General features: G+C 39.7%; 3 protein-coding genes and 1 non-coding gene across 4 annotated transcripts; 3 read left to right on the top strand and 1 right to left on the bottom strand.

Moving 5' to 3' along the window:
• The first annotated feature begins 216 nt into the window (after positions 1 to 216).
• Positions 217 to 9,145, top strand: zgc:64106 (uncharacterized protein LOC393348 homolog). The gene is made up of 6 exons (XM_056258400.1): positions 217 to 487; positions 1,209 to 1,448; positions 1,541 to 1,630; positions 1,711 to 1,899; positions 2,322 to 2,431; positions 8,358 to 9,145. The coding sequence occupies exons 1-6, from the start codon at positions 325 to 327 to the stop codon at positions 8,535 to 8,537; spliced, it is 972 nt and encodes a 323-aa protein (XP_056114375.1). The 5' UTR covers positions 217 to 324; the 3' UTR covers positions 8,538 to 9,145.
• Positions 9,146 to 11,100: 1,955 nt separating this feature from the next.
• Positions 11,101 to 14,435, bottom strand: mlnl (motilin-like). The gene is made up of 6 exons (XM_056258399.1): positions 14,182 to 14,435; positions 11,956 to 12,089; positions 11,649 to 11,762; positions 11,488 to 11,562; positions 11,309 to 11,411; positions 11,101 to 11,224 (listed from the first exon to the last, which is right to left on the bottom strand). Exons 3-6 carry the CDS (start codon positions 11,760 to 11,762, stop codon positions 11,217 to 11,219), a joined length of 300 nt encoding a protein of 99 aa, XP_056114374.1. The 5' UTR covers positions 11,956 to 12,089; positions 14,182 to 14,435; the 3' UTR covers positions 11,101 to 11,216.
• nop56 (NOP56 ribonucleoprotein homolog) lies at positions 13,686 to 23,474 on the top strand. Its single transcript, XM_056258398.1, has 12 exons — positions 13,686 to 13,822; positions 14,651 to 14,740; positions 15,799 to 15,913; positions 16,097 to 16,261; positions 16,774 to 16,972; positions 19,061 to 19,248; positions 19,449 to 19,600; positions 20,393 to 20,493; positions 21,116 to 21,264; positions 21,454 to 21,575; positions 22,081 to 22,215; positions 22,645 to 23,474. The coding sequence occupies exons 1-12, from the start codon at positions 13,820 to 13,822 to the stop codon at positions 22,855 to 22,857; spliced, it is 1,632 nt and encodes a 543-aa protein (XP_056114373.1). The 5' UTR covers positions 13,686 to 13,819; the 3' UTR covers positions 22,858 to 23,474.
• LOC130090809 (small nucleolar RNA SNORD57) lies at positions 21,944 to 22,009 on the top strand. Its single transcript, XR_008807732.1, has one exon. It is a non-coding gene; the product is annotated as a small nucleolar RNA SNORD57 (small nucleolar RNA).
• Positions 23,475 to 23,723: the final 249 nt, after the last annotated feature.

Below are 23,723 nucleotides of genomic sequence, written 5' to 3'. Positions count from 1 at the left end.
AGTAAAACTTCAACATGCCTTATCTGCAGCAACAACAACACAACAATCATGCTCTGATAATATAATTGGGGCTGCTTTTACTCATAATTGTAGGCTTATAGCTTCAGGTATATTATAAAAGGATTTCAGACGTTAAGACCCAGAGGAGCCTGTGTTTACTCTGTTTGAATGAGGTAGTCTTGAATCATGACTTCAGGGAATTTACAGCTAGTCTTTGCCCTGTTCGTGCGCACAGTGGGCAGTGCTGCAAGGGTCATTCGGACTAGGCATATTGTCTCTTCTAAGTAAACCGAGGATTTTAACTGAGTACCACGGACTTGTTAAATGAACTGGGAGTGGAGTGACATATATTCCCATCCGTTATGGATGTTTTCAACCGCGATCTTGGCCATAATTGTGCGCGCGCTGCGGAAAGCACAGTGGAACCCACGCGCGTGTCCCGTAGAGTTAAAAGGGAAAACTGCGATTATCACTGGAGCAAATACAGGTAAGAATCTCACTGTTACCATTTAAAATGTTTTTTTTTTTAAATGTTTTAATGAATGTTGGTGAGCATACAAATGCTTAATTGGGAAGAATTGAAGAATAAATCCCCTTTACGCAGAAGACGAATGACAGAGTGTGAAACAATAAATAATGTGACTGGGGGGAAAAAATACAAGGAAGTTCAAAACATGTTTTATTATTAGAAAGCCTAAACTAGTATGCCTTCGTATTTACGCAGAGTCGTGTAAAATCTCTGCCAAACTGGTTAAACCAGCAGACAGGCTCGGGAATGTAGATGTTTCACATGTGGTATGTGTCTGGCGTGACTGATTAGTTCATGGTGGAAGTTTAACATGATTATGATCAAAGTAAAGATATATTTTTATAACCGAAACGCTGTTGGAATGTGCTGTTCTGTTGCATGAAGTCTTAAATAATTCTGTTATTCCCCAGTACAATTTAAAAATAAAGGTTCTTTATTGGCATTGATGGTTTCATGACTAATCTGTAACGCCCATCTTTCAATTTCACGAAAGGTTCTAGATTATTCGAATGTTCTTCACAACAAGAAGAACAGGTTCACTAAAAGGTTATTTGAGGAACCAAAAATGGTTATTCTATGGCATCACTGCAAAAGCCCCCTTTTGGAACCTTTTTTTTTTTTTTTTTTTTAGCAGTTAGGCTTACTGCTGGGTCATTCAACTCTTGTTTTGACCTCTCAGGGATTGGGAAGTTCATTGCCCTGGACTTTGCCCGTCGTGGGGCGCGGGTGATCCTGGCGTGCCGGAGCGAGGCTCGTGGGACTGCAGCGCTGCAAGAAATCAGAGACAGCACTGGGAACCAGAACGTGCATCTGCGTCTGCTTGACACCTCGTCGCTCGAGTCTGTCCGGAAGTTTGCAGCACGGATCTTGGAGGAAGAGAAGGAATTACACATCCTGGTCAATAACGCTGGGGCCTCAGGTGGAACGGCCATTTCGCTCGCTCTCTTTCTCATAAATGTCCATATTGTGTTGTTTATGTCCATACAAACAGTGGTTTGTTCATTCCTGCAGGCCTACCCAGTAAGATCACCGCTGATGGGTTGGAAATCACATTTGCAACCAACCACATTGGGCCGTTCCTGCTCACCAGTTTGCTTTTAGGTCAAACATTCCCAATCTTAGAAAGACACATCTCCAAGCAACACTCATAAATAATGCCTTTTCTTTCTATTGTCACACAGACCATTTGAAGAAATCAGCCCCAGCGCGCATCGTAAATGTTTCTTCAATAAATCACTGGAAAGGTGAAGTGGATTTCGCTCATTTCCGTGGGGACAATCTAAACCATGTGATGGATGCTACATATAACCACACTAAGCTGCACAATGTCATTTGGACCAATGAGTTGGCACGCAGACTTCAGGGCACTGGTATACATGTCCAAACTGAATCTCAATACTGACTGTCTGCTGTCTGTTATTAGAAAATGAGTAGAGTCATAATTAGATTGTGATTGCTTGGCATTGATGATTCAGTATTCTGTATAATGTGTATAATGCAATACAATATACATTATAACTTATGATGTTATATTATAACCATGATCAATTTAATGCACTTTATAGCTAAAAATTAGTATTATTTTTTCTTAAAACAATGTCCTGACTCAAAACTCTCAAGTTGAGCGACAGAGAGAGAATTTAACAACTGGGCCTCACACATGTGTTTTCGCTTTCTTTTCAAAGAAAAGATTTTTATGACTAGACATGTTGTTGATGAAAAGGCAAGACACATGTTGGAAAGATGAGAATTTTACTACCATTCAAACCACGATTTTGTGTGTGTGTTTCAGGAGTGACGGCAAACTCTCTGCATCCTGGTGTAGTTATGACAGATGTAATGAGAAACTATAACTTCATTATCCGATTCCTCTTCAACTTGATCGGCTTTTTCTTCTTCAAAGTGAGTCACCCATCAATTCAATGACGTTAAACAACACTCAACATCTCCTGGCTGCCAATTTCTCTGGCACCACTAGTGGACTAGTTCCCAAAATAGATGACATGTGTTAGTGCTTTTCATTCTCACTGCAATTCTGGAACAAATTCCTAAACAAATTCTTGACAGGCTTGAAAACTGGGTGGGGCTTTCTGGGATAGTCCTAAAATGGGTCAGGTCATACTTAGAAGGGAGAGGTTATGATGTGAGTATAGGAGACCATAAGTCTGAGTGGACATCCATGACATGCGGAGTCCCTCAAGGCTCAATTCTTGCGCCACTCCTGTTCAACATGTATATGCTCCCAATGAGCCAAATAATGAGAAAGAACCAAATTGCTTACCACAGCTATGCAGAAGACACACGGCTCTACTTAGCCCTATCGCCTAACGACTACAGCCCCATTGACTCCCTGTGCCAATGCATTGATGAAGTCAACAGTTGGATGTGCAAAAACTTTCTTCAGTTTAACAAAGACAAAACTGAAGTCATTGCGTTTGGAAACAAAGATGAAGTTCTCAAGGTGAATGCATACCTTGACGCTAGGGGTCTAACAACTAAAAATCAAGTCAGGAATCTTGGTGTGTCTCTAGAGTCAGACCTTAGTTTCAGTAGTCATGTCAAAGCAATAACTAAATCAGCATACTATCATCTGAAAAATATTGCAAGAATTAGATGCTTTGTTTCCAGTCAAGACTTAGAGAAACTTGTGAATGCTTTCATCACCAGCAGGGTGGATTATTGTAATGGACTCCTCAGCCTTCCTAAAAAGACCATAAGACAGTTTCAGCTCATACAGAGCGCTGCTGCCAGGATTCTGAGCAGAACCAGAAAATATGAACATATCACACCAGTCCTCAGGTCTTTACACTGGCTCCCAGTTACATTTAGGATTGATTTTAAAGTATTATTACTGGTATTATCTTTTAATGGGCTAGGACCTCAATATATTGCAGATATGCTCACTGAATATAAACCTAACAGATCACTCAGATCATTATATCAGCTAGAAATACCAAGGGTTCACTCTAAGCACGGAGAGTCTGCTTTTAGCTACTATGCCAGCCGCAGCTGGAACCAGCTTCCAGAAGAGATCAGGTGTGCTCCTACAGTAGTCACATTCAAATCCAGACTCAAAACACATCTGTTTAGCTATGCATTTACTGAATGAGCACTGTGCCACTGTTCGTCTGACTGTTTTTACTGTACTTTATTTTATTTTTTATTCTAAACTGTTTTAATTATTCTTATTTGTTTTGATTAATTTTAATTTCTTTTATGTAAAGCACTTTGAATTACCATTGTGTATGAAATGTGCTATATAAATAAACTTGCCTTGCCTTGCCTTGCCTAAACATTCCATTTAATAACATCTAAAGTTTAGCTGTACACGGGAGCTACTAAACTTAGAAGTTTGTTATGTTTAAGCGTTATGCTGTTTTTCTGTTTTATTTAGTTTGGTTAGTTTAAAGTGTTATGCTGTTTTAAAGGTTCCTAATTTTGTTTTGATGGTCTCCTATTATAGCACTGGTTCTCGACCTTTTTTGGGCCAGCGCCCGCTATCCATTATCCAGCTGATTACAGCATCCATGTATGCTGGTTATCATTTTGTTTTAATAATAATAATGTATATTATTCACGTCCTTATTTTCTTATTATTATTATCATTATTATTATTATTATTAAATCCGTAACTTTTTGTATTTATGTAATGAGCGAGTACATCATGAATCCATTTTTCAAACCGTGTTTTTGTCTTATCCTGAATCACTGAAGTATACCTATGATAAGTGTTTATATTGGGACTATTTTAAGGGCCGTGCCGCTTTCTCCTTGTTTCCACATGCGTTTGTGCTCCCGTAGCGTCTGTCGTTGCTATGCAACCATGAACTGTGCTCTCCATGACATGATGACGAGGAAGTATCAGCAAAGGATTCATTGATTTCGGTTTCACTTTATTTGGATGGTCCCTTTAACACATTCAGTTGAGTATAAGTAACGTTGCACCTACATCTCTTCTAACTCTCATTAGAGTGTTAGTAGAGCATTAGTAGACTGGTAGGGTTAGGGATAGAATAAGTTGACATGTAGTTGCAATGTTACTTATTGTCAGTAGATTGTCTGTTGGAGGAGCATCACAATAAAGAGTGGGCAGATATTAAGCAGACAGTCTACTAATACTCTAATGAGAGTTAGTTGACATGTAGTTGCAAAGTTACTCATAGTCAACAGGATGTTCAAAGGGGACCATCAAAATAAAGTGTTACCTTGATTTCTAGCCCTTGCATTAGCTTTACTACTAGATATATTTATGGAGATGAGAAATAAAAACCCACTCTGCACAGCTATGATCAGCTGTTCGGCCGAGCTTTCGATGTTGTTACGGAAAGGCCGAAGCTGGGGTGCATTTCCCGAAAGCATCGTTAGCCAACTATGGTCGCAAGCAGGACAGCGAACACAGATGAGCGACTAGCGCGGTCTTTGGCTGTGCCGCAGCTACTGCACGAACCTATGGCGAGGCGGCTCAGACGCGAGAACCAATCAGGCTGCTTCGCACCCTGCCGCGTCAGAGCCCGCCAGAATGGGCGTGGCCTAAGCCTTTATGATGGCCCATTCAGCCAAAGGTATAGTCAGATTTTGTCTCCTTCAACGAACTCACCACTTCGCTGATCTCTGGAAATAAGCCTTCGCCGCCATCGAAAAGCCTTCAGCGGAACAAGCCACCTGCTTTGCAGTTCTGAGGATGCCGGCTTCCTGTTTTTACTGGACGCCGCCTTCAGCCCTCTGTTCTGCTGTGCCATCCGGCGCTATATTCTTTCAAACGCAAAACTAGTGTATTCGCCGTCGCCAACTGCTACAGGATGGAGAGCTAAAGCATCACATCCGTCGAAGCCTTGCCGCACCACTTCAGCTCTCTCCGGCCGTGCATACACCGTCGCTGGCCAAGCTGGTATGGCGCTTCACACCATGGATGTACTCCAAGTCTTTCAGGCCAAACTTCTCCATGCAATAGACGAGTCTGGACCTGAACCAGAGGCTTTCAAGGATCTGCGCTGCGCAAGGATCTGAATGTACGTGTGCCCACTATGAAGTGTGCACCCCTACATATAAACACGGCCACCATAATATAAATTCTCCCCCCTGCTCGTGTGGGAGATGTAATAAATGTGAGTTGTGTGCCAACTATAAAGTATGCACCACCACACGTGAACACTGTTCGCTCAGCAGCAGTGCAAACACAAGACAGCTGGGCGGTCGGGCCGCCGAGGCCTGGCAAGCCATCCCCGGTATATCAGAATGGGTGTTGACCATAATAAAACGAGGCTACTCGCTACAGTTTGCTTGCAGACCCCCGCGCTTTTTAGCCGTGGTCAAGACGACAGTGAGAAGAGACGTGGCTAACGTCCTTCGCACCGAAGTGTCGAAACTGTTAGAAAAGGTCGCTGTGGAAGCAGTCCCATTTTCACAAAGTGAGTCGGGCTTTTACAGTCGCTACTTCCTCGTTCCAAAGAAGGATGGCGGCCTCAGACCCATCCTAGACCTCAGACACCTGAACAAAGCGCTTATGACACGGCCGTTCAGGATGCTGACAACTAAACAAATCCTTCCGCTGATTCGCCCAGGGGATTGGTTTTTCTCAGTGGATCTGAAGGATGCTTATTTTCACATCCAGATATTGCCCCATCACAGGCCATTTCTCAGATTCGCCTTCGAAGGGGCAGGCTTACCAGTACACAGTACTTCCGTTCGCCCTATCACTAGCACCTCGTACTTTTATGAAGTGCATGAATGCAGCACTTACCCCCCTGAGACAGCGGGGAGTGTGAGTGTTAAACTACCTCAACGTTTGGCTGGTTATAGCCCAATCAGAGGAACAGTTGATAACTCACAGATCCTGGCTCCTCAGCCATATTGAATGCCTAGGGCTCAGGATCAATGCTTCCAAGAGCACATTGTCTCCCAGCCAGAATATTTCTTTCCTGTGAACAGTGATAGACTCCATACAAATGAAAGCGATCTCTCTCAAGAGATTTCAGAGGATGTTGGGTCTTATGGCCTCAGCGTCATCAGTACTCCAGCTCGGACTAATGCACATGCGTCCTCTCCAGCGCTGGCTAAAACCCAGTGTACCAACTCACGCATGGCGATCGGGCCACTTACAAATCAGAGCGAAACCACGGGGCTGTATCGGGCCTTCATTGCCCCTTAGGCGTCAGAGCTCATTCCACGAGAGGCATGGGCTTGGTCAAGTGGAATACCTATTGAAGATATTTGTACGGCGACCGGCCGGGCCTCGCCGTCCACATTTATCAGATTTTATAACCTGGAAGTTCCCGCTTTACAAGCGAGGGTTCTTTCAGTGTAAGTTTAAGCACTAACCCCCTAGGCCATAGGGCTCGATATGTACAGTATATCTGGCCGTGGCCAAACTCGAACTACGGTTCATATATATATATATATATATATATATATATATATACATTATAAGGACTTGGCCCTGTTATGCCCATATCCTTGTTTTCCTATATAAGGCTCGTCAAATGACCGGTTTCTATTGGGATTGTAACTTTCTCTCCTCTGTGGGCCTCAGGCATCTGCTTTGGGTTACAGTATGGAGCGAAGTTAAGCACGCACAGCATTTTGAAGGGGGTTCGCGTAAGCTAGCCTTACGCAATACGAGAGACCTCTCGAAAGGGAACGTCTCGGTTACTTACGTAACCTCGGTTCCCTGAGATGAGGCACAGCCAATGACCGCGCTAGTCGCTCATCTGTGTTCGCTGTGCAGCTGCACTGCGTTTTAAAAATTGGGCTTCAATATTCTTGAGAAAAGGAGTTTTCCCATAGCGGAAGCTAGCCTTATGCAATTCTCGTTTCCTCATGTCAGGGAACCGAGGTTACGTAAGTAACTGAGACGTTTGCATGACATGTGGACTTAATAAAACCTTGTCTTGAGTAAAATAAGCAAGCTGACATTCAGTACAATCTATATATTTTATTTAGGTTGTATACAAATGTCATTTACGTCAGATGGCCCAGTCTGTTGTGATTGGTCTACCACTATTACCATATCTGGATTTCAGCTCCGGAGGCTGCCTCAGTGCTTGATACACAGTGATACAACAGTACGGATGGAGTCGATTTTACCATATCAATTCGAGCCCGAGTCCTCGTCTTTTGGAAGTGCATGCAAAGTTGATTTGTTTTCGCAGTGCAAACAGCGTCTTCTTGGCATGTCCACAACACAACTGGCGTCTTCCAGTCTCTAACAACTAGTGTTTGAGGGCGGCTCAAATGTGTGACAAACTTACATAGGTTTGGGCAGGAAGTAAGACTGGAATTACTGATGACTCGTTTCAGGCAGTTCAGAATCGGTTCTTTCTTTTGGGGGACAATAACTTGTTTTATTGTGCACTTTGATCTTTGAAACTTTGCTGACCTTTTAAATTCACAAACAGCTATATTACACTGCATCAAAAGTAATATCCGAAAAAGCATAATAGTGCAATAACATTGATTGTTACAAAAGAGAGGGAAAGAGAGAACAGGAGTCACTAGTGATGCATGAACAGTCAGGAACTAAGAAGCAGAAATGGCCTAGTTTCCTGGAAGGTGTGAAATCAAAAGTACCTGGTAATTGGAATTTTTTTATTATGCAATTCTTACTGATATCGAGACCAGTCACTGGTCACGATATCAGTAAGAATTGCATTATAAAAAAAAATCCAGTTTCGTTTAAACACTATAGGACACAAACCCCACAAGTGCACTACAATATTATAATAGCAAATGCGATTTGTCAAATGACACTTGTTTTAACATGTGGTGAATATTCAACAAAAATGGTTTATTATCCATTGACTTTATGTGTGTGTGCATTTTTCCACCACAGACTGCTGAAGAGGGGGCTTTCTGCCCAATATACTGTGCAGTGTCGGAGGAAACAGATGGAGTAAGTGGAAAATACTTCGACAGTGACTGTTCCCTTGTACTTCCAGCATTTCTTGCCAGAGATCCTGCTCTTGGAGTGAAGGAATATGAGTTCTGTGAGAGACTGACTGCTAAACCATAAAGGGACAGTCCACCTAGAAATTCTGTCATCATTAATTCATCGTCATGTTTCTCCAAACCATATGAAAAGAGGTTAGTTTAGCAGAATGGCCATGCTGTTCTTCACCATACACCGAACACAGATGTACCATGTAAGCAGTCCATGAAACCATCTTTTGAAAGCTTTATGTGGGGAACAGACTGAACTGTAACTTTTGCCCAATATAAACTTTCTCTTAAGCTCCATCAGAGTCAGACTCGGCTGTTTCTGATTGTTGGAATGTTAACCTTTTTTATAGAGAAGATCAAGCATATTGAACATATTTTACAAAACCTCTTTGAATAAATAACATATAAAGGCTAATTCTGCCATTATGTCTCTCTTTTTTGTCCACTCAACAACTTTGATCTTTCAAACATGATGTTTTTGATGTTACTTTCTGCAATCTGGTAGTTATTTTCTCAAACTTAACAATGGGAAACAGAATGAAGAAGCACTCTCAAATTGCAATGTGAATTCCCACTTTTCCCATGTAAACACATCCAAAGGATTCAACATGTTCTCTATTTGCTATAAAGAGTTTTGCAATAACAGACTGCCTCTATAATAAATAAAAGCTCAAATCTGGGCATGAATCCTATTATTTCCAACCAACATGCTGACCTCTACTCAAGCTGACACTATACATATTGACCACTGTGAACATTCAATTCACACAAACACTTTTATGCTATTTATGACTAAAACACGCATCATTTCCACTTTTCCACTGCCGGGCCGTGCTAGTGCGTGCCAGGGCCAGTCGCGTTTCCACTGTCACTTCCGGGGCTTGATCGGGGCTTACTCGGGGCCAACGGCCAGGATTTCTGGCCCGTCGAATACCTTGGGCCAAAGCGGGCCAGCTCGGGCTAGAGGAGTGGTTACGAACAGAGGCGGGGATTACCTGAGTCGAGAGACAGGAGCGCCGAATGATTCTGTCAGCATTAAAGACTTTTAAAATAATTTAACTCACTTTCATGTTTTAATGCCTTCTGTTTGTGATCCGATGTGGATTTTGATCACCGTATAAGGTAGAAATATTTATACGCGATGCAAAAGACTATGCGTGCTAACCATTACCATAGTAAACATAGTAAACGCTTGAAGATACGCATAGTAAAAAAACATGGTGAACGCTTGAAGAAGTCAGACCAATCATAAAGGCTATCACAATCATGTTTTTATTTTATCTGTCAGTAGCCTACATATACTAGTAGTCTCTTTATACCGGACTATCTACTTTTTTTCGGGAGCTTCCTGTTTCTCTGACTGAAGCTATCTGTAGCTACTGGGAGTCGAGACTGTGCTAACGCTCCTCAGGTCGTATTTTTGGTGGCATATAACATTATTTGTAGAAATTATCATTGTTTCTAAATGTGATATATGTCCTGTAACTACCAAATAAACAGAAACAGCCTCAACTGAATAAGTATAGTGTGTCCTCTTTCTTTTGTGAAATAGACCTAACGTTAACGGTCATTTATTTCTGTGTGACTAATGTGCAATTTTGACATAAATTAATTCATTTTGATCAATGTATCACTTTTTATTGTAAACCTGTGGTAAAACATCGATGCTTGGGTTTTAAATATTCAAGTAAACAAAAATGCCAGCAAACGGCTGCTTTTATCATGTTTGTTTTGCGATGCACGCTGTTTCCAGTGATTTCTTTCTGATTAGTTTTCTGATAAAACTTCCATTTGTTGGTGAAATGATGGGTTAGTGTGACGTTGTTCCAGAGAGGCGTGTTGCGGGCGTGTTTTAGTGACGCGCTGTGGAGCTTCTGGCCCGACAGTGGAAACGCAGGCCAGGTGCTACTGGCCCGAGGCTATTAGCCCGGCACGGCCCGTTTAAAGCCCTGGCCTAGCACTGGCCCGACAGTGGAAACGCGACTAGTCATTTAAAAGTTTGTGGTTGGTAAGATTTTTAGAAGAAATTAATCATTTTATTGAGCGAGGATGCATTAAATTGATTGAAAGTGACAGTCAAGACTTTTACATTGTTAAAAAATATATATATTTCTATTTCTAGGCTGTTCTTTAAAAATGTTGAGCAGCATAACTAATAAATATTTCTTGAGCAACAAATTAGCATATTATAATTATTTCTGAAGGATCATGTGACACTGAATACTGGAGTAATGATGTTAGAAATTCAGCCTTGCCATCACAGGATTAAATTACATTTTAAAATATTTAAATAAAAAACAGATATTTGAAATTACAATAATATTTCACATTATTTCTAATTTGACTGTGTTTTCATTAGAAAAATGCAGCCTTGGTGAGTATAAGGGACTTCTTTACAAAAAACTTTTGAGTGGTAGTGTAAATCGCAAGGTATAAAATGTAAAGCTGAGATGATTTTACTGTAAGCATTTGGTATATTAAATAACGATATTTAATAATAGAAATAGTAAGAAATTTAACAAAATTACAGGAAACAAGGCAAATTAAGAGTAAAATTAAAACAGATGCAAACAGGAATTTAGCATGTTGTTTAACAGTTTAGAAATTAATCTATAGCCATATGACAAGAAACTGAATTTGCATGTAATTTCATTTTATTGTGATTCATTTACATTCATAGACAAAATATTTGTGCTTGCAATTGTGGCCGAATCATCAGACTGCAATTGTCGTTGAATGCAGAATTCCAGCCTTATTTCACTGTCAAAATAGAGCACAAACATCAGAGTGGTCAGTGTGGAATATAGAAATACATTTTACTGCATGGATTTAAATTCTCCTTACCCGTCTCTGGCTCTCCTACAATGTTCTGCAGCATCTTACCAAAAGCGGATCCAATGTGGCCCTTTTTAGCAGTGAGCTTCACTCCTATTTCTATAGGCTGGCCCTTCAGATGAAATCAGCCAATCAGAAACTCGAATACATTACGAAATCCTTTTAAAAAAAATGCTGAGATCCCTCACCACTGGCTCTCCTCCAGTCTCGTCAATCAAAACTTCCTCTGCCTGTGGATCAGCATCCTTCCTTCCCTCCTTTTCCTGTTGAAGATGAAGGGAGAAACAAAATAACTTCTTTCTTGAACAGCTCAGGTTTAACTGGAGGTTGAATTGAAATGAACACTCACCCTGAGCTCTCTCATCTCTTTGGGGCTGAAGAATGTGATGTGTCCATCTGCCTGATCAGCCTGAAGAGCAACGATATACAGCAGGACCAAACATCCTGTAACCGCTCCGCGCATCTTTGGGGCGACATGTAAAAACACAAATCAGCTAGAGTTAAACACAACATTGGAGATAACATGGGGTATACTCATGCTTTTGTTGATAAGTTAGTTCCAGTTGTGACGTACATCAGAGATAATTCGAGATAGGATATATTTTATGATAAAATCAGGAAGAGTGAGAGAGACAGAGAGGTCGAGAGACTAGTACCTTTGTACAGCATGCAGGTGGCCCCCGTGACAGGCTTTATGTTTGTGTCAGTGGTCAGAGAGCAGTCCGATTTATAGGAACCCTCAAAGCTCTTATTTACTATCTCTGACGTATGTTTCCATAAACTCCTCCACCTGGACCATGGAGACAAGCGAGAGACATTGTAAGGACTTGACATAACTTGGTTGTAATACCTATATAGTTACGTTTTTTGTATGTTAGAGTTTAGTAAGTGTAATTACCCAGGTAACGTTCTGCTCCAGTTTAAAAAAAAAAATGCTTTAAAAACGTTTTTTCTTTGTTATGCTAAAGTTAAAGGAACATTCCATTTTATAATTCTGCAAACACTAGGGAACACTACCTTGATGTTCTCTAAATGTTCTGAAACAACTAGTAACATTTAAAAAAAATAAAAGTTCCATGAACAATGTATAATGCTTTTGTGCTAATGTTCTGTGAATATTATGAAAGACCAGATAACTTTCAACTAACTTTCTATTAAAGAACATTTGTTTATAACTTTGAGAACCTTGCCAGAACATTAGTCAAAGTTCTGAGAACATTCTCTGTTGATAGCTGGGTATTAAGAATTTTGAGTATTCCAGAATACAACATTAAAACATGATAGGGATAGTTCACCCAAAAATGAAAATCCTGTCATCATTTACTCACCCTCAAGTTGTTCAAAACCTGAAGAATAAAATATATTTTGAAGAATATGGATAACCAAACATTTGATTTTGATTTTTTCCCCCCCAAAGTCAATAGAGCCCGTATTCCAAATATATTCTTTTGTGTTCTGCAGAAGAAAGAAATTCATACAACTTGAGGGTAGGCTAAATGATGACAGAATTTTAATTTTTTCGGGTGAACTATAAGGGCAAAATTAGAAACAACTTTTATTCCAAAGTGTGTGCGTTTTGTTGTTGCTATAAGGACTCTGCATTCCCATCTGATGTAGGCTATATAAAGTCATAAATTCAATTCTCTTTTAAAATATGAAGTCAACACTGGTATTTATTGCTGTGGGTCAAACATTAAGGCACATTTGTCTGATAATTAGTGGAAGGATGAGTGTGCAACCAGCACTATTTATATCATAACTCTTGAAATGTTTCCTGCATCAAATATATTTTGGCAGTTTGTCTTTCCTAAACACTCTGAGTCGCATTTATAAAGTTTTATTGGGCAAATGCTTGCAGCATACAGCTAGATTAGCTTATTCACGTTAGAAAGAAGCACATAGCCTATTTAACTTTTTGAGACGTATTAATGTGTTTGAAATACTATTATTTAAATACTATTAATAGGCCTATAAACTTTAAATTAACAAGATTAAAAACACAGACTGGCCGTCATCGTTTTTTGACATAAAATAGCCTATTAAATTGATATACTATTATTTAAATCAGAATGACTTTTAAATAATTAACACAGTGATTTGTTTTATTTTAACTATTTTTGCATAAAAACTGTTCATATCAATTCTATAATTAATTGCACCTAAAATGATTTAAGTACTATGCGTATTATGCCTACCCTTTACCAGTACACTCTATATTTAATTGTGTTACTTTTTAAAATATTTTATCAGTCCTCTCATGGGCATCAATTCTACCATATGCATTTTTCTCCAGCAAACGGGATGTCTATTCGTGTGCCACGCATCTTGCATGCATTTCCAAACATTTCCAACAGGCGACGCACACATGCCCGCAAAATCCCGCCCTTTTGAAGTCTCGCGATAGGCTGCGTGACTGAATCATGTGGGTTTTCGTACTTGAGCGCATGTGAATTCTTTCCTGTTCAAGTGATCCGAAGGAACGGAACGCTCCCTCGTGCGTGGCGCACGAGATCAGTAAACATGGTAAAACATGCACTATTTCTTTATGCAATCTTTAGAAATTAGCAGAGCGGTGTTTTGCAACGTTTTAAACATCACCACCGTGTTGTATTATAAATCTGGCTTTTATGATGGCCGACTTGTAGGATTGTAGATGTGCGATTTGTTGCTATTACAGAGTTATAACAATTGTTTTAGTTTATTGAGCACATTTATTATGCGCTCGCACGATACAAATCGCATAAAGTTATATACAATTACTGCAGCCTAACGTTACTTGAGAAGATAAATGGGCGAATCCGGTGACACAAGGCCTCAATGTGATATTAAAGCCCACCGCAGCCATTTCAGTCAATCTAACGAGCTCGTAATGTTTCACTCACCTCCTGTTAGTGTTTTGGACCGATGTTCTGGTTCTGATCTCAGTGCTTTAAGATGTTGTTCAATTCTAAAAGTGACGCGCTGAGTATTTGATCCACTGGAGTAGCACGTGTGTCTGTGCTAACCCATGCTAATGTGTTTCTCCCCAGCTTCAACCTCTAATGTAATAAAATCTAAACATGGGTAGTTTATTAACGACTGTTGTTATCTTCTGCTTACGCAATGTTGTATTATCATATTAAATACTTAAAAACGATGCTTCTTTGTGCCTGGAAGTGCCACCACCATGTGGGCTTTTAAACACGTGCTGGTATTCACCTGCAAATTCAACCGTTCAGATTCACAACATTTATTTGTATTATTTTTTGGTTGTTAATATGGGAATTAAGCATTTAGGACTTTGTCCCTTTTTGTTGTAATTTATTTTTATGGTATTAGTGGTAATGAATATTTGTACTCTCTTTCTCTCAGGTGCTTTTACACGTGTTGTTTGAGCATGCCGCTGGATATGCATTATTTGCTGTCAAAGAAGTTGAAGAGATTGGAATGCTGCTACCTCAGGTTTGTATATTAAGGAAATTCAAATAAAGTACATTTTTGTCCATACTAACAATGTGGAAAAGGGTTTAAAGATTTGGGCATGTATTCAGAAGGCTGTTGGTTCAAATCCCAGCCATAAAAGTACCATTGAAAAATAGTCCTTATGTGAGCATAGAATTCTAGATTTTAAAGATGGAAAGATTGTAGGATTTGAAGATGCTTTTTTTTTTTTATTAAATGAGAAATTCATGTTATAGATCCACTTGTAAATGAATTTCTAGAGCTGTTTTTAATGTCACAACTGGATTTTACAGTGAAACTGACAGACTTTTCTGGTGACTTTTTCAACCATTTAGGCCCCCCCCCCCTTTTTTCGATCATTTGTTACATTTGGATGTATGTCAGAATATAGAGATCTGTTGCTATTAGGGCTTTTGCATCGGATGAACCTTTTCGTAGTTCCTTTCTAGATCTAATGGGCGAAGTACTAACTTTTTGGCGTGTTTGCACCGTGGGAACTGGGAATGATTTTATGAATGCCTTTTGGGGGGAAAATCCAATGCAACTTGGAGGGAACCAAGCGAAACATGATTATGTATTTCTGCTTAGATGGCGACATTGGATATCTACCACGGCAGAAGTTTACTTTTTTGAATAACAGTTCTATCTAATAACGTGTTAGACAGTTCGTAAACTAATGAAGACAGAGAATGAGAGCGCTGTGTGATCAAGCTCTGGTGTTCTCAGCGCCGCCAAAATAAATGTCCGACGCACCGTCAAAACAAGTGTGGCTTACGTCTCTTCTGAGTTCCTACTGGTGGTGCGGATGCAACCAGAAAAATAGCCCTAGGGGACATTTTATATAATCTGAAACATTTTATAGAATCTGTATGTAAAGCACTTTGGTTCAACCTTGGTTGTTTTAACAGTGCTAAATAAATAAACAAGAACAAGACATTTAATTTTCGGGGAACCACCCTGGTGGATAGTTCCTGGAACAACCCAGTGTGAAAGTGGCTAATGTAGTTCAAATATAAGTGTCTTTTTTAATAATAATTATGATTCTTGGTCTTTCATAGGTGGAGGAAAGTGTCCTAAATGTTGGCAAATTCAGTAGCGTAATCCGACTGAGTGCATTCTTCCCCTTTAAATCCGCCCAGACTGCTCTGGAAAATATCAATGCCATTTCAGAAGGTAAAAGACAAGAAGGTTATTTCAAATTGCTTCGCTGATGAAATGATGTACATATAATCTGTCAATCCACTGAATTCTTGTGATGACAGCATACCTACAAACTGATCATTTGAGGTTGATTTGTTGACTTACAAATTGTGACCTACAATTAGTGACACTTTGTTCCTCATTTGATCCTGGCAGGAGTTGTCCATGCGGATCTCAAGTTGTTCTTGGAGACCAACCTTCCGTCCGGGGGTAAAAAGAAGTCCATGTTGGGGGTGTCCGATGCTAAGATTGGTGCAGCGCTTCAGGAAGAGCTTAATCTGTCCATTCAGACTGGAGGAGTTGTAGCTGAAATCATAAGGGGTGAGCATGGTGATTCAAATCGGGGGTTTTCAATCTTTAAGGTGCCATGGACCCCCAAATATCATCAACTTAGTAGAATAGACATCCGGCCCCAATCTTAACATGTAAAAGGCAGCTATATTTCATTTATAAAGACCCAATTTTACTGTAAAAATAAATATAAATGTGACATTATTTGGAAAATATTTAGCTTCTATTGCTTTCCCTATTCACTATAGTAGTACATATGTTGTATGTATTGAAATATTTCAGTTTCATTTATTTTTATTCCTATACTTTTTTCTAATAAAAAGATCCCTGGACCTCAGGTTGAAATCCCCTGGTTTAAATCCTTATTATGCAAATCGCATATCCAAACAGTTTTGAACAGCCTGCTGTAATGATGTACCTAGATAACCTGATTTCTGATGCTTTATACTGAAAAGCTGAACAGAGGCAACAAAAAAATGTGTTTTTAAGAGTCCAACAGTGTCAACTGTTGTTAATGCAATGCATCTGTTTGTAATTGACAGGTGTGCGTCTGCACTTCCATTCCCTGGTAAAGGGACTCACTGCTCTGGCTGCGTCCAAAGCTCAATTGGGTTTGGGTCACAGCTACTCCAGAGCCAAAGTCAAGTTCAATGTCAATAGGGCTGACAACATGATCATCCAGTCGATCGCCCTCCTGGACCAGCTGGACAAGGACATCAACACGTTCTCCATGCGTGTGCGGTAAGATGTTTTTTTGTGGGACTTTCCTCTAGTTGGATCTAATCCAGCCGCCTCCTAATGCTTACCACAGACAGCGCCCCCTAGTGCACTGGCTGTACAGAAAGTGGAGGCACAGTAAAGTCCTTCCTCTGGGGTGTTTGGTCCCTCAAACTGGAACGAACACAACCTGAGGGGGAGACAGACCTTTGAGTGGCTTCACACCCGTTATTTGGAGCTTAGATTTCGTAATGTATGGGCTCACGATTAATCAAAATAATCAAGATATTGTGATTATGGCTTAGTTAGATCATCCAATCGTAAATTAAAGCTTAGTTTAAGCCCTGAAAATGAAAGCCATACTTTTTAATATTGCATTAGTTTATTTCTTTCATAGTGTTTTTGTACAGTAAAATGAGAATTTTTGGTAATAACTTAATAATAATAGTTGTAGTTAGGGATGTCCCGATACCACTTTTTCACTTCCGATACCGATACCGATGCCGCAGCTTTGGCTTTTGCCGATACCGATATTAATCCGATATTTTTATTTTATTCTTAAACTAATAAAAAATATAGCAATTTTCTCAATTAGCCACCTAAAATATACCTCCTATATAGTCCACAACAACAGTTGATTATGAAAGATTGCCACCCTTTATTCAAACACTACAAAAAAATAAAGAAATATATAAATGAAAGAAAATACAGGTACTTCAGTACTTAAAGCTAGCTAGCTACCAACAGGTTTAAAGTTAAAACAATTTAAACAGCAGCATTCTACATTGTAAATACCAGTACAGTTTTTGTTTTTTAAATCAAGTAGAATATCTATAACTGTGTGTTAAACTGATTATCACTCTTGTGTGTGTTAAACACAATCTACTTAATACAGACAGCTTCATTATAAAGATAAACAACAAATCCCCAAAATATATGATCATAATCTATGACAAAAATGCTATTATAAACTAGATTAGTGGATAATACACATTGCTCTTTTTATTGTTGTAAAATACATTCATGAAAAACAAGATAACAAAAATGAAAAAGATAATTATTTTAGATATAGCTAAATCTGCTATAAAATTGAGACATGTTTTAAGTGTATTGCACAGCTATTTAATGAGGCAGCAACATTAATAATTATTAATGTTAATAAGCTTTAATTGCGTCAATGCATTATGATATGAAAGGCTCCAATACAGTGCGGCACAAAGCGCTTATGCGCATCCCGAGCGGAGAATGATGCGCTTGAAGCCACGTGGAGTTACAGCACGCAGCGCGTCGAGTCCGCTTTGAAAAGTTCAAAGCACAACGGAGATACATATTGATGGACAGTGTATTATACAGTATCTATCTATGCAATCGTTTATTGAGCCTTTTCTTTTAACAGTTTTAAATTTCAGTTACTGTGCGCGTGAAGAACAATTATAGTGCTCTGACTCTAGTGTTGTGATCAAACTGACAGCGTCCGACACCCGGTAGAGAGTAACACGATTGAGTTACAGCAATAAAGTCCAGCAAGATAAAGTTGTTTTATGCGAAAACATAGACCTTTATCTTACAGATCAAGTATAATAGTATTAACATTGAATCATCTTGAAGATAGTTTCATCATTGACTGCAACCGAACGCGACGCGCTGTTTGAATGCTGAATGGAGAATGACTGACAGCCGCGAGAGGGAAAAATTTACGTGATCTTGAATTTAATGACTTAAATATTAATTTATATCTCACATAATAGTTACAGAACACTTATAATAGAGTGCACGAAAACGTTATGGTACTTTAGAATGTTTTTGTGCATTTTGTGGGGCTTAACAATAACACATAATAGTATACCCACAATATCGGATTTGGATCGGCCTCGTCTGATCGATGTCTGATCGATACCCGATCCCGCAAAAATGGCAGTATCGGAGCCGATACCGATCCTGAGTATCGGATCGGGACATCCCTAGTTGTAGTATTAATCAAATCTGGAGTTTTTAACAATGTTGTAAAACATTTTTTAAATGTAGTCCCAGTAATAAGAGAAATTGCTATTTATTTTTCCAAATAGTGCAGCCCTTTGGCACAGTTCCTAATTCTTTCTTTTATCTGTGCAGTGAATGGTACGGTTACCACTTCCCAGAGCTAATAAAGATAGTGAGCGATAACAGTACATACTGTAAGATGGCCAAGCTGATCGGGAACAGGAAGGAACTGAATGAGGAGATGCTGGAAGCTATGGAGGAGATCACAATGGACAGTGCCAAAGCTCAGGCCGTCCTTGACGCGTCCCGAAGCTCTATGGGTAAGATGAGCTCACTGATGTCATGAATATAGCTCTGTGTGAGTGTCTCGGATGTTATGATGTTATAATAATCTGTCAATCCACTGAAACCATGTGTTGACAACATACCTCATTTACTGAACCTTTGAGTCACTTTAGCTCAACCAGTTTAAGTGTTCCATTGATTTGTACTAAGTTTGTGTCATTGTTTTTTTCTAAAGGTATGGATATCTCTCCTATTGACCTGATCAACATTGAGAGCTTCTCCAATCGTGTGATATCTCTCACAAACTACAGACAGGAACTGCAAGAGTACCTGCGATCCAAAATGGGCCAGGTGGCCCCAAATCTCGCGGCTCTCATTGGTGACGTGGTATGTGTTTGTCTCCGCATCCCAGAGTAAAATGCATGTTTGAGCTGTTTTACCTGGAAGCCACGTCAACTTGCACTGAGATATCTTAATGTCAGTGCCATTGTTTTTTCTCAAGGTGCACTGCAGTAATGTTGAAGGCATGTTTATAAAAGCTACTTAAAGGTGAACGAAGTAACTTTTTTACCTTAACTGAACAGCTTTGGAGTCGTTGTAATGTTTATATTACTGATTTCGTGTTGAATGGTGGTCGTCTCGCACCCCCCTGGTGCCTGTGAGCCGCAAAACCACTCTTGCAACTTTGGGCCGGCGGGCAGATCTGATAAAATGAGCATCAAACAGAAATAACCGAGGCGCACATACAATACAGACTGCCGACAGTTAAACAGGGCGCGCAGCTCTTAAAGGGGCCATACCTTATTTCCACTTGTTACAGCGTCCATCCTACTGAACAGGTACCCGGTGTACAGGGGGAGGGGATCCGGCCGTGAGTGCTATTCACGACAGTACAAGTACTCCACAGCGTCTCTAGGGGTCGCTGTTTGACAAAAACGGAATTCCTACTTAGTGCTGCTTTAAATGTCCTTATTGAACTAAGGCCCAATCCTGGCTTAATATAAGCCTGGTTTGTGAAACTAGGCCAATAATTATACAATTTTGTACAACGGACATTGAAAAAGCATATTTCTTAAAATATATAATTGTATTGTTAAAGTGAAAAATGTGTCCCCTGGACATTTCTTTAAGATTAACCTGATCATAAATGTTCTTTGACATTTATTTTTCTTTTAATAGGTTGGTGCCCGTCTCATCTCTCACGCTGGCAGTTTGACAAACCTGGCCAAATATCCCGCCTCCACCGTGCAGATCCTGGGGGCAGAGAAGGCCCTGTTCAGGTACTGGGGCTCCCCTTCCCTGCTGGGGTTTCACACAGCTGCAGTGATGGCAGGGCCGGGGCGTAGCAGGAGCGGGTGATTTGGGGTGTCATCGAACACACTGTAAAATGATCCCGCTCGATCTCACGTAACCCCCCCCCCCCAGTCTGAGCAGCTGCTGAGGGTTTTGAGAGGTAGATACATTTGAAGATGTCCTGTTAAACACACAACTCTGATTTTTGATCACGAAGTAGTCCTTGAGTTTCTAGTATAGTAGTATATTTTCAGTAATTTTAGATATTGATGCACCATTTTGGCATATGAAAATATTTGGCCGAAACGGCGCAAACTTTTTTTTTTGGCTGAAATCGTTTTATGATCCTATAGTAGTAATATGTAAAGTAAGTTAGTTAGCCTCTCTAAATTTACTACGACTGGTTTAATTGGTCATAACATTCTGTACAGCATACAGAGTTCAGTTACCCAATTTAATTAACAAAATGTATTTAAAAAAAAAAAAAAAAAAAAATTTGGCAAAATGAGATCTTTAATTTTGGGTTCCGTACTAAAATTTGGTGCATCACTAAATTGATGCGTCTGAGACGGCCGTTGTAGATGGATTTTGTTCTGTCCTGTGAATTAGGGCGCTGAAGACCAAAGGAAACACCCCAAAGTACGGTCTCATTTTCCATTCGACGTTCATTGGGCGTGCCGCTGCCAAGAACAAGGGTCGCATCTCGCGTTACCTGGCCAACAAGTGCACCATTGCATCACGCATTGACTGCTTTTCTGGTGAGGATCCCATCTTCCCTCGTTTATTTGGTAACCTCTGCTTGGCTTTTGCTATGATGCTTTTATTTTTCGTCAACAGTAACCCACCTCAGTGGTTGTTGAAATTGTAATCCTGAGCAGAACTTTGGGCCAAACACATTTTCAGTAGTACTTGTTTGTTATCTTGATGTCTTCGTTCTGTTCACACAGAGGTTCCCACGTGTGTGTTTGGTGACAAGCTACGTGGTCAAGTAGAAGAACGTCTGGCCTTCTATGAGACCGGTGAAGCCCCACGGAAGAACCTGGATGTCATGAAAGAAGCTGTTGCAGAGGTGACAACTCAACCATAGCAGTGTTCAGAAACCAGAACAACATGGGCAGATTATTAGTCACTTAAAAGGTTTCATTTTAGCTAGCATGCTGGTAATGTAACGTTATTCATGCCCAATAACTATCTAATGTATCCAAGTTAATGAAACTTTTTTGCTTGAAATATTATCTGATAATATCACTAAATGCAACAATTCTTTTTTTTTTGACGTGGGTTCGATGTAGTGTAGTTTGAATGTGTTGACTTGTGCCACTTAAAGGTAGTGAGCTGCCTTTGTAACTGCTTTTTCATAGCTAATAATGCCTTTTAAAGTGCTGATTGTGAATATTTCTCACTATAAATCGTTGTTACTATAGTTTCCGGAAGTGCTGTGAGTGATGATTCTTCTTTCCTGACTCCTACATGGAGGCTTTACTGATTTAATGAGCCTGACACAGCACTGTGAAGTTTGGGTTTCACTAGGCTTGTACAAATGCAGATACATTAACTTTTTTTCTCGCCCGCAGGCCACTGAGGTGACTGCTGAAATCAAGCGCAAACTCGAGAAGAAGGAAAAGAAGAAAAAGAAGCGTGAAAAGAGGAAACTGGAAGCTCTTTCCACAGCAGAAGGAGATGATGAGAAAGCCAATGGCGATGCTGAGGTACTTGTGAATAACATTTCATCTGTGTCATTTAGCACAGGGGTATAAAATAACGTTTCAAATTATTCACGTAACTTGATTTTAAATGACAATCATATAAGATTGGTTTAAATATACCTTAGTTTCTTTTTTTTCACTATACTGCTGCGTATAATTTTAGCATTGATGCCTTTTTTAAAAGTGGTCATATTTTGGGTTCCATGGCATCTAAAAAGATTGAAAGACATGTAGCATGGCTATACTGGAGGCTGGACCTTCTCATGGACCTGTCTCATATCTTGTCATGCTAAAGCAAATCTCCTCCGAACCATTGACAGGCCCAACTCTGTGGGTTTGATCACTGAAGTGAGCAGGACATGATCATCTCTGAGCTTGATAATCTGAAGTCCGTTTCATACGTTGTGTTAATGGCTTCCTTTTGTTCTTCAGGAGAAACCGGATTCCATAAAGAAGAAAAAGAAAAAGAAGCCGGCAGCTGAGGAGACGCCAGAGGTGGAGGAAGAGGTCACGACAAACGGTGGCGAGGCCACGCCTTCTAAGAAAAAGAAGAGGACGATTGATGCCGTGGAGGCGGAGCCTGAGGTGACGGAGGAGGCTGATGTGACACAGGTGGAGAAGAAAAAGAAAAAAAAGAAAAAGTAGGCTGAGGAGGATGAATAAGCGTGTTCCTTCTGACTGGACTTTCAGTATTGTACAGTTATATATTTTTTTTGAATGTTGGACTCAAGAATAAGATGTTTGAGAGCTGTGCGCAAGAAAAGTAAGGCATTGAGCTATCATGTGTTTTTTTTATACAAACTGCTTTTATTTCCTGTCATTCTCGAAGCACCTTTCTGAAACCGTTCATTTACGTGCCTTGCTCTAATAAAATGACGGCCCTTTGGCATCAGTGAAAATATTTCAAAGCTTGCCATCTGAGTTTCACTTTAAATGTCACATGCTTTTAATTGATGAAAAGGTTTTTCTTGAAGTGTGCTGGTTTGATTATTCATTAATCTGATTTGGAACTGTTTGTAGTAAAGCATATTTTTATAGTTGCACGTACTGAAATTTATTTACAGAGATGGAAAATGAACTGGTATCATACATGTGGTGTCTACCTAGCCGTTATTAGCAAGTACTCCATCTAATGATGCATAATGCATAAATGATTGGCATTTCAATAAATTAATGTGATTGTGTAACTTAAGCTGTTCCTGTCATGTTAATTGCTGTTAGAAGATGACATGGCATTAACAAATAAACAACTTTACAAAGGAGTCAAGTTTATACAGTAGTTAATGTAATGGCTAACATGACAATTAACTTTTTTATATATATATATATATAGCAGTTAATCTTGGGTAATGTTAAGTTGTACGTTAAAGGGATCGTTCACCCAAAAGTGAAAATTCTGTTATTTACTCACCCTTGTTTCAAACTTGTATGAGTTTCTTCTGTTGAACTAAAAATATATTTTGAAGGTCTGTAACCCGACAGTTGACTCTAGCCATTGACTTCCATGGTAT

Source organism: Rhinichthys klamathensis, unplaced genomic scaffold (assembly GCF_029890125.1).
Source record: "Rhinichthys klamathensis goyatoka isolate OS25496 unplaced genomic scaffold, OSU_Roscu_1.1 h1tg000150l_1, whole genome shotgun sequence".
Lineage (NCBI taxonomy): Eukaryota > Metazoa > Chordata > Actinopteri > Cypriniformes > Leuciscidae > Rhinichthys > Rhinichthys klamathensis.
The sequence above is the reverse complement of the archived record's forward strand: the minus strand, read 5'-3'. Positions and strand labels throughout refer to the sequence as shown.